The 11,288-nt window shown below is 37.6% G+C and overlaps 1 protein-coding gene across 1 annotated transcript; it reads left to right on the forward strand.

Annotated features, from left to right (window-relative positions):
- Window positions 1–2,821: 2,821 nt before the first annotated feature.
- Window positions 2,822–3,742, forward strand: LOC147912753 (vomeronasal type-1 receptor 4-like). Its single transcript, XM_087422333.1, has one exon. The coding sequence runs from the start codon at window positions 2,822–2,824 to the stop codon at window positions 3,740–3,742; it is 921 nt and encodes a 306-aa protein (XP_087278459.1).
- The last annotated feature ends 7,546 nt before the right edge of the window (window positions 3,743–11,288 follow it).

Raw genomic sequence — 11,288 nt, forward strand, 5'->3', positions numbered from 1 at the left:
TCCCCTCAAAGGACTTTCTTTAGAACATCCCCTCCCTACTCCCCCTTTTTGTCTATAAAAGCCAGCTCCCCTCCTTTGTTTTCTGGATTTACCTATGGCTCACCATAGCATGGGTATCCCAAATTGCAATTCTTTTGGCTATTCATGAGTCACCTCATTTTGAGGGTAAAATAACAGGCAAATTTGCTTTTTAAGTTGACAAAGGTTTGACTCCTAATGGAGGGCCCTCCTTCCACCCTAAGTCACTGGCAAACATTCATTAATCTTGAATTGAGGAAGTAACACTGACTTATCTGATAGGTAAGAAATTGAAAAATTGGCCTATTTAACCATCTGATCTCAGATGCTTTTATGGGTGAGAAACATCGACAAATTTCTGCCTTTCTGTGGGTATTGTTCTGTTTAGACATCCCATTCCTGATGTGGGATAGGAGGGAAAGACCTTACTCATAATATATATTTTTCTGGAAATCTTCCATATGACCAGATTTCCAAATTAATAAGCAATGAGTTGTGCATGAAAGTCCAAAATTTCTATCTAAGTCCTGTGGTACAGAATAAATTATTGTCATCATGTTCTTCTTTTTAATTGATTATCTTTGAAAATCCTTCTCAGTTACTCAGCCTGGTTCCATTTCTGTGCATAAGTTAAATGAAGGTGCAGCTCGGTGGTCTCAAGAGTAGCAAACAACTTGCTTTTGAGTAGAAACACTTCATAGGGGAGCACAAAATATAATGAGATGCATGAATTTCCCTGCTGGTCCCTTATGTGTCAGACTGCAGTATTACTTGCTGCCTCTATTTGAGTCCTTTTCTGCCTCCAGGGATCAGGAAAAAAAAAGAATCTTTCCCAAACATTGCAACAGTCTCTTTGGAGATGATAACTACAAACTTTTAATTGGTAGGTAGCAATTGGGAAAAAAGTTGTTCACAAATATTCTCAGTTCCCCAAGCCTGTCCTCTCACTGCAGCTGCAGGTGAAAAGATGATTGCAGTTCTGAGGGGAGGTGAGGTCACAGAATCACAAATCCTTATCTAGTGATCTGGCTGCTTCCCTCCCTCTCACACTAGCGGGTTGCCGTGACCAGCACACTGAACCCACCATCCTGGAAACCAGAGGGAATCAAGTGAGTATTTTCTATTTCAGCCTGAAAGCAAGAATCTGCAGGCAAGCAGGGGTATCAGGAGTCTGGGTAAGTGATTATATTGGAAAAAAGGATTTTTATGGGTCTGAAACTGGTCCAGCGCCAAAGCCATACTGGAAGGAGGAATACTTCTGAGACATGAGTTGAAGTAGTAAGGAGAATGGAGTCCTACACTTAACATCAATCCCCAATGCTTCCTAATGTGATTTAGTGTAATCCTCACTGACAGTGATTGTTGGTGTTTAATCCAGGTGGTAATGAAACCTGACATTTAATATGAGGAATGACTGTAGTTTGGAAATACATCTGTAGTCAGGTAACTCACAGGAATCATAGAATACATTTTCTGGGATACTAGAGGTGTCCAATAGCACTTCCATGATGAACAAAAACTAGACTAAATATACAGAAATCATCTAATCTTTTGTGAAAACAGTGTATCTAAATGACAATTCCTGGAATAGGATTGATTTCTCTAGCTCTGGATGTATGAAGTGCTTAATGGAGACAGTAATTGTTTCCTACCTAAAACATCCACGGTTGGTTGATTTCGGTGAGACCATTTTGCATCTTCAAATTAGGAGGGAGAATTGAAAGAAATGGTAATGTTACAAATAGGTTTAAGATAGCAGCTATCAGGCACAAAAGTATCTTGTGATTTCTTCTCTGGTTTAAAAATATTGTCATATCAATTCCAACTTCTACAATTTCAATCTATGAAATAAGATTTCTCATCTTAGAGATTTCATTTTCTATATGTGCTTGTATTTTAATGTCTCACAAATCTTGATTTATTGATAATACTTTTTAAGTCACTTAAACAAATTTGTTATGATTTGAAAGTAGTAATCTTTAGTTTTGACTGTACACTAACTTATCACATATTCGTGTTTTAGGTCTCACATTTTAGGCCATGCCGTAGTGTTCAGTATTGCCAGTGATAGGTGTCTTTCCATTCCTGGCATAAAAGCAAATTAGTGTTTCTGTTTGAATTGCAAATAAAGCCGAGAGTGCATACTTCCAATACAATGTGTTATGGAGTAGGGCTCTAGAATTAGTGTATGTATATTTTATTGAGATATTTAAATATTTATTAATAATTGTTATTAGTCTACATGAAATATTTAAGCATAAATGGATACTTGTTAGAAAAAGATAAAATAAAATACTACCAATCTAAAATAAAATGATGCAATATGAGAAATCTAAATACTTTTTCTTGCAAGAACACAGTGAACAAGCTTTGTTAGAACAGCACTGTGTTTAAATGCACAGCCGTTAGACCAGCCTAGCCAGGTTCAAAATCCACCTTTCCCATAAAAACGGTTTGAATTTGACAAATCACTAAACTTTATCTACCTCTGTGCTTCTTCTCTTTTTAATAAAAATGCTAGTGCTGATTATTCCATAAAGTTAGGAAGAATACAGGGAGCACTACAGATATGGCCTTTGTTGGAGTGATATATGTTGTGAAAGCTCTTTAAATGTTATACATTCAACTCTTGGAAACATGTTAAAAGTAAAAAGTATTTTAAAAAACCCGTATTTTTACATGGTAACCAATGTCAGCGGAGAATATTGAATTTCAGTTGACATGATGCTTGAAGTTCATACCTCATCTTCCCATGCAGGAATCTCTGGTACAAGATAACTATCAATCTCTGGGATTTAACAGAATGGCCTCCTGGGATTTGGTGATAGGAATCATCTTTTCATTACAAACTATAGTTGGAATTTTCGGGAATTTCTCTGTTCTTTACTTTTATCTCTTCCTTCACTACACAGGATGCAAGTTTAGGTCTACAGATTTGATTCTCAAGAATCTGACTGTAGCCAACCTCTTAATTATTTTTTCTAAAGGAGTCCCCCAAATGATGGCAGGTTTTGGGTTGAAAGATTTCCTCAATGATTTTGGATGCAAACTTGTTTTCTATGTTCACAGAGTGAGCAGGGATGTGTCCATTGTCACCACCTGCCTCTTGAGTGTCTTCCATGCCATCACTATCAGCCCCTTCAACTCTAAGTTGGCAGAGCTTAAAGTAAAAGCCCACAAGTACCTAGCAACCTCCAGTATCCTGTGCTGGATCTTGAACATGATGCTAAATATTATACTCCCCCTGTATATGACTGATAAAAGGAACAACACAAACTTCACACAGAAAGTAGATTATGGCTACTGTTATGTGATATATGATGGTACCATCACACCAAAACTCTATGTAACATTGATATTATGTCGGGATGGTTTCTGTTTGGTGCTGATTGTCTCAGCCAGTGCCTTCATGGTTTTCATCCTACACAAACACCAGCAGCAGGTTAGATACATGCGTAGGAACAATCTGTCCCCAAGATCCTCCCCTGAGTCCACAGCTATGCAAAGTATTCTTGTCCTGGTGTGCACCTTTGTATCTTTGTGGACTCTGTCCTCTATCTTCCATACGTTTTTGGTAGCCTCCAACAATCCCAGCTGGTGGCTGAGGAACACTTCTACTCTAATCAATGCATGTTTCCCAACTATCAGCCCCTACATTCTTATAAACTCTGACTCCAGAATATCTCGGGTCTGCTTTGCTTGGAATAGAATGCAAAATCCCTAAACTTTTCATAAATTTGTCCATTTTATGCATATTCACAATGGTGAATTGTTTTTCTGTACTCTCCTTCAGCATATAAGCACATTTTTGATACACTCACATTACAAGGAAGTGGTAAACAGGACAGACTGAGCCTCTGCTCCTAAACAAACAATAAAGTCAATAACAACTCTAAATGAAATATGATGTCATTATCATGTTAATATATATGTAATTAAAATTTTATTAATGTTTGCAGTGGAGGGGTTCAGTATCTATGTGGTGTTAAAACATAGTTCCTGAAAAAATCTGGAGATTATGGAGAAATCTTGAAGAAGATAACTTTCAATCTGATATAATACATTTTCCAGACATTAACTACTTATGAGATTGTAGGAAAAGTTCCATAAAACAGGAAAACCCATTGAGATCAGATTTTAAGAATCTGAAGGAAGGAAAATTCTCCCAAAGATACATGAAGACCATGGACTTTAAGCTGGAGAATGAATTCAGTTTCAAAGAGTGGAGGCATTGAGGGTTAATATGAGTTTTGTAGCTTGCATCCTTAGAGAGACTGAAATCCTTTGAAATAAGATGTCTGCAGGGAAATTAGCACATTGAATATATCTTCTTGTAGAAATGGCTTGACTGAACACAGGGGTGCATGTCAAGCCATTTCTACAAGAAGATATATTCAATGTGCTAATTTCCCTTCAGACATCTTATTTCAAAGGATTTCAGTCTCTCTAAGGATGCAAGCTACAAAACTCTTATTCACGATAGCCAAGACTTGGAAGCAACCTAAGTGCCCATCAAGGGACGAATGGATAAAGAAGCTGTGGTATATATACACAATGGAATACTACTGAGCCATAAGAAACGATGAAATCCAGCCATTTGTGACAACATGGATGGACATTGAGGGTATAATGCAAAGTGAAATAAGTCAGAGGGAGAAGGTCAAATACCGTATGATTTCCTTCATTAAGTAGTAGATAATAACAACAATAAACAAACACATAGGGACAGAGATGGGATTGGTGATTACCAGAGGGGAGGGGGGGAGGGAGGAGGGTGAAAGGGATAATTCGGTACATGTGTGTGGTGATGGGTTGTAATTAGTATTTTGGTGGTGAACATGATGTAGTCCATGCAGAAATAGAAGTACAATGATGTACACCTGAAATTTTTACAATGTTATAAACCAATGTTACTGCAATAAACAAAAAATTAAAAAAAAAAATAAATAAATGACTATATTAAAAAAAAAAAAAGAAATGGCTTGACTGAACTGAAGTCAGACAAATGAGCACAAAAGTATATGTTCGCACATACTGAAAGACGTGAAGTAAGTATCACCTATGAAAAATGCATTCAGTCTGCAATAAAATTATATGGATTTAGGGATCTGTAGAAAGTAGATTTTTTTTATATAATGTAAAGAATCCAACTGAGCATGTTAGCAGAAATAGTTCTCAGGTGCACTTCCATGTCTCAAAGGTGAGGAAACAAGGTTATGGTGGAGCCTTGCATGAATTTTGATGCAGTGGGGGAGTGGCTATTTGGAAGGGTAAGTCACGAGTCCATTTTTTTTATTGATGTTTTAATAGTTTATAACATTGTGAAATTTTGGCTGTAAAATTTTTGTTTGTCCATCACCATATACATATCTCCCTTCACCCCTTGTGCCCACCCTCTACCCCCATTGCCCCTGGTAACCACACCACAGTTTTCTCTGTCCATGTGTGGGTGTATATTCCACATATGAGTGAGATCATACAGTGTTTGTCTTTCTCTTTCTGGCTTATTTCACTTAACATAATACCCTCCAGGCCCATCCATGTTGTTGCAAATGGGACGATTCTGTCTTTTTTGTGGCTGAGTAGTATTCCATTGTATGTATATATATAAACCACACCACATTTTCTTGATCCAATCATCAGTCAAGGGACACTTGGGTTGCTTCCACTTCTTGGCTATAGTGAATAATGCTGTAATGAACATAGGGGTGCATAAGCCTCTTTGGATTGTTGATTTCAAGTTCATTGGATAGATTCCCAGTAGTGGGATAGCTGGATCATAGGGTATTTCTATTTTTAATTTTGTGAGAAATCTTCATACCATTTTCCATAGAGGCTGCAGCAGTTTGCATTCCACCAGCTGTGTATGAGGGTTCCTGTTTCTCCACGTCCTCTCCAACATTTGTTGTTTTTTGTTTTGGTGATTATAGCCATTCTAATGGGCATGAGGTGATATCTTAGTGTTGTTTTGATTTGCATTTCCCTGATGATTAGTGATGTTGAAGATCTTTTCATGTGCCTATTGACCATCTGTATATCTTCTTTGGAGAAGTGTCTGTTCATTTCCTCTGCCCATCTTTTGACAGGGTTTTTTGGTTTTTTTTGTTTTTTTTTTTTGCTGTTCAGTTGTGTGAGTTCTTTATATATTATGGAGATCAACCCCTTGTCAGACATAGGGTTTGCAAATATTCTCTCTCAGCTGGTGGGTTGTCTGTTCATCTTGATTCTGGTTTCATTTGTCTTGTAGAAGCTCTTTAATCTGATAAAGTCCCACTTGTTTATTTTTTCTTTAGTTTCCCTAGTCTGGGTAGGCATGGCATCCGAAAAGATTCCTTTATGACCGATGTCAAATAGTGTGTTGCCTATATTATCTTCTATGAGTTTTATAGTTTCAGGTCTCACCTTCAGGTCTTTGATCCATTTTGAGTTAATTTTTGTGAATGGCGATAGCAGATGGTCTACTTTCATTCTTTTGCATGTGGCTGTCCAGTTTTCCCAACACCATTTATTGAAGAGACTTTCCTTTCTCCACTGTATGTTCTTAGCTCCTTTGTGGAAAATTAGCTGTCCGTATATGTGTGGTTTTATTTCTGGGATTTCAATTCTGTTCCATTGATCTGTGTTTCTGTTTTTGTAACAGTACCATGCTGTTTTGATTACTATTGCTTTGTAGTATGTTTTGAAGTCAGAGATTGTGATGCCTCCTGCTTTGTTCTTTTTTCTTAGGATTGCTTTAGCTATTTGGGGTCTTTTGTTGTCCCATATGAATTTTAGTATTCTTTTTTCTATTTCTGTGAAGAATGTCATTGGGATTCTGATTGGGATTGCATTGAATTTGTAGATTGCTTTAGGTAATATAGACATTTTAACTATGTTTATTCTTCAAATCCATGCGCATGGGATGTCTTTCCATTTCTTTACGTCATCGTTGATTTTTTCAATAATGTCTTGTAGTTTTCATTGTATAGGTCTTTCACCTCCTTGGTAAGATTTATTCCTAGATATTTTATTCTATTTGATGCAATTGTAAATGGTATTATCTTTTCGAGCTCTCTTTCTGTTAGTTCGTTATTAGCATACAGAAATGCAATTGATTTTTGTAGATTGCTTTTGTACCCTGTGACTTTGCTGTAGTTGTTGATTGTTTCTAATAGTTTTCCAATGGATTCTTTAGGGTTTCTATATATAAAATCATGTCATCTGAAAATAGTGAGAGTTTCACTTCCTCGTTGCCTATTTGGATTCCTTTTATTCCTTTTTCTTGCCTAATTGCTCTGGCCAAAACCTCCAGTACTATGTTGAATAAGAGTGGTGAGAGTGGGCAGCCCTGCCTCATTCCTGTTCTCAGAGGAATGGCTTTCAGTCTTTCCCCAATGAGTATGATGTTGGCTGTGGGTTTGTCATAAATAGCCTTTATTATGTTGAGGTTCTTTCCTTCTCTACCCACTTTGTTGAGAGTTTTTATCATAAATGGATGCTGTATCTTGTCAAATGCCTTCTCTGCATCTATTGAGATGACCATGTGGTTTTTATTCTTTGTTTTCTTGATGGGATGTATCACGTTGATTGATTTGCAGATGTTGAACCATCCCTGCATTCCTGGTACAAATTCCACTTGGTCATGGTGTATGATCTTTTTAATGTATTGTTGTATTCAATTTGCCAGTATTTTGTTGACGATTTTTGCATCTGTTCATCAGCGATATTGGCCTGTAATTTTCCTTCTTTGTTTTGTCTTTGTCTGATTTTGGTGTCAGGGTGATGTTGGCTTTATAGAATGAGTTAGGAAGTGATCCATCTTCCTCTATTTTTTGGAATAGTTTGAGAAGGATGGGTATTAAATCTTCTTTGAATGTTTGGTAACATTCACTGGAGAAGCCGTCTGGTCCTAGACTTTTATTTTTTGGAAAGTTTTTGATTACTATTTCAATCTCTTTACTTGTGATTGGTCTATTCAGAATCTCCATTTCTTCTTGGTTCAGTTTTGGGAGGTTGTATGAGTCTAAGAATTTATCCATTTCCTCTAGATTGTCCAGTTTGTTGGCATATAATTTCTCATAGTATTCTCTTATAATCCTTTGTATTTCTGTGGTATCTGTTGTAATTTCTCCTCTTTCGTTTCTAATTTTATTTACTAGAGCCTTTTCCCTTTTTTTCTTAGTAAGTCTGGCTAAGGGTTTGTCGACTTTGTTTATCTTCTCAAAGAACCAACTCTTTGTTTCATTAATCCTTTCTACTGTTTTTTTGGTCTCAATTTCATTTATTTCTGCTCTAATTTTTATTATTTCTCTCCTTCTGCTGACTTTGGGCTTTCTTTGTTCTTCTTTTTCTAGTTCTGTGAGGTGTAATTTAAGGTTGCTTATTTGGGCTTTTTCTTGTTTGTTAAGGTGGGCTTGTATCGCTATGAGTTTCCCTCTCAGGAATGTTTTTGCTGCATCCCATATGATTTGGTATGGCACGTTTTCATTTTCATTTGTTTCCAGATATTTTTTGATTTCTCCTTTAATTTCATCAATGACCCATTGGTTGCTCAGTAGCGTGTTGTTTAATCTCCACATCTTTGTCACTTTCCCAGTTTTTTTCTCATAGTTGATTTCCAGTTTCATAGCATTATGGTCTGAAAAGATGCTTGTTATGATTTCAATCTTCTTAAACTTATCGAGGCTTCCTTTGTTTTGCAACATATGACCTATCATTGAGAATGTTCCATGTGTGCTTGAGAAGAATGTGTAGTCAGCTGTTTTTGGATGGAGTGCTCTGTATATGTCTACCAGGTCCATCTCGTCCAGTTTTTCATTTAAGTCCACTGTTTCTTTATTGACTTGTTGTCTGGATGATCTATCCATTGGTGTAAGTGGGGTATTAAGATCCCCTACTATTACTGTGTTGTTGTTAATATCTCCTTTTAGGTTTGTTAATAGTTGCTTTATGTACTTTGGTGCTCCTATGTTGGGTGCATATATATTTATAATTGATATGTCTTCTTGGTGGAGTGTCCCTTTTATCATTATATATTGCCCTTCTTTGTCTCTCTTAACCTGTTTTATCTTGAAGTCTACTTTGTCTGATATGAGTATGGCAACACCTGATTTCTTTTGTTTCCCATTAGTTTGGAGTATTGTCTTCCGTCCTTTCACTCTGAGCCTCTGCTTGTCTTTAGAGCTGAGATGTGTTTCCTGGAGGCAGCATATTGTTGGCTCTTGCTTTTTAATCCGTCCTGCCACTCTCTATCTTTTGATTGGAGAGTTCAATCCATTTACATTTAGGGTAATTATTGATATATGAGGGCTTAATGTTGCTGTTTTGTCACTTATTTTCTGGTTCTTTTGCATTTCCTTTGTTTCTTGTCCCATTTGTTTCGGACTGCCAATTCAGTTTGGTTGTTCTGTCTTATGACTCTTCTAGTTTTCTCTTTGTTTATCTTATGTGATTTTGTTTTGATTATTTGTTTAGTGGTTACCTTGAGATTTGTATAAAAAATCTTATGTATGGGATAGTCCATTATCTGATGGCCTCTTATTTCCTTATACTAAGTCAGTTCAATTTCTTTCCTCTTCCCCTTCTAAGTCATTCGTTTTACAACTTATTCTATCTTGTGTTGTGGGTGTGTGTTTACAGTGATGAGGTTATATTTATCTTAGGTGTTTTCCTTCCTTTGATCTTTGATTTTGGTATTTAAGTGGTTGCTAACCTATTCTGGTAAAGATCTACTATTTTTCTGATTTTGTCTACCTATTTTTCTCCTTGCTGCAAGCTTTGTATTCCCTTTCTCTTCTTTTTTTCAGGCCTGAGGCCCTTCTTGAGTATTTCTCATAGTGGGAGTCTCGTGGCTATGAACTCCCTTAGCTTTTGTTTATCTGGGAAAGTTACTATTTCTCCAACATATTTGAAGGATATTTTTTTTTAAAGATTTTTATTTATTTATTTCTTCCCCCCAAAGCCCCAGTAGATAGTTGTATGTCATAGCTGCACATCCCTCCAGCTGCTGTACGTGGGACGCGGCCGAGGCCAGAGAAGCAGTGCATCTGTGCGCGCCTGGGATCCAAACCCGGGCCGCCAGCAGCGGAGTGCGTGCACTTAACCGCCAAGCCACGGCCGGCCCTTGAAGAATATTTTTGCTGGATAGAGTATTCTTGGCTGAAAGTTTTTATCTTTCAATATTTTGAATATATCATTCCAGTCTCTCCTAACCTGTAAAATCTCTGTTGAGAAATCCGCTGAGAGCCTGATGGGAGTTCCTTTGTATGTTATTTTTTGTTTTTGTCTAGCTGCCCTTAATATTGTTTCTTTGTCATTGACTTTAGCCAGCCTTATCACTATATGCCATGGAGTGGGACTTTGCCTGTTGACATATTTAGGCGACCTATTGGCTTCACTTACTGATATTTCCTGCTCCTTCTGCAGATTTGGGAAGTTCTCAGCTAGTATTTCCTTGAATAGGCTCTCTGTTCCTCTTTCCTTCTCTTCTCCCTCAGGAATACCTATAATTCTTGTGCTACATTTCCTAACAGAGTCAGATATTTCTTGGAGACTTTCTTCACTTCTTTTTAGTCTTAGTTCTCTCTCCTCCTCCATCTGGAGCATATCTGTATTCCTATCCTCTATAATCCTAATTCTTCCCTCCATATTGTCAGCTCTGTTCTTTAAAGGTTCCAGATTCTCCTTTATCTCCTCCATTGTGCTCTTCATCTCCATCAGTACTGATTGGTTTTTCTTTATGATTTCAATCTCTTTTGTGAAGAAACTCCTTATCTCATTGAATTGTTTGTGTTATCTTGTATTTCATTGAGTTTTTTTTTATGATGGCTATTTTGAAATCTCTGTTGTTTAGGTTATGGATTTCTGTGCCTTCAGGGTTGGTTTCTGGGTACTTGTCATTTTCCTTCTGGTCTGGTGATTTCACGTACCTTTGCATTGTGGTTCCTGTATTCGCTTTGATTTTCCTCATCCTGGAAATATCTGGTTGCAGTTCCACCTGCCGCCACCATGTGGGGGTTAAGGGCTGTGTAATCTGAGCCCCCTGTGCTCTGCTCTGATGGCTCACTTCGATCGGCTGGCCGCTCTGTCTCATCTGGTTGTCTGAACTGCAGTGTCGGGCATGCGGGGAGGGTGGAGGGGGGGCTCTTTCTTTTGCCCCTTGGGTCCCTGGCTTGGGGGGCTTCTCGCTCTCCTCTCATTATCTGCTCTCCTGGGATGCTCAGATGTTGATTGCACCCCTGCAGCAGTTCTGACTCTTCTTTGTGGGAGTTTCCCACTGGCTGAGAGAGCTC

This window comes from Ceratotherium simum, chromosome 33, assembly GCF_057802395.1.
Source record: "Ceratotherium simum simum isolate JZ-2026a chromosome 33, ASM5780239v1, whole genome shotgun sequence".
Classification (NCBI taxonomy): Eukaryota; Metazoa; Chordata; class Mammalia; order Perissodactyla; family Rhinocerotidae; genus Ceratotherium; species Ceratotherium simum.

Coding starts and splice junctions, on each gene's coding strand:
- LOC147912753 (XM_087422333.1), top strand. CDS start 2,822: ATGGCCTCCTGGGATTTGGTGATAGGAATCATCTTTTCATTACAAACT.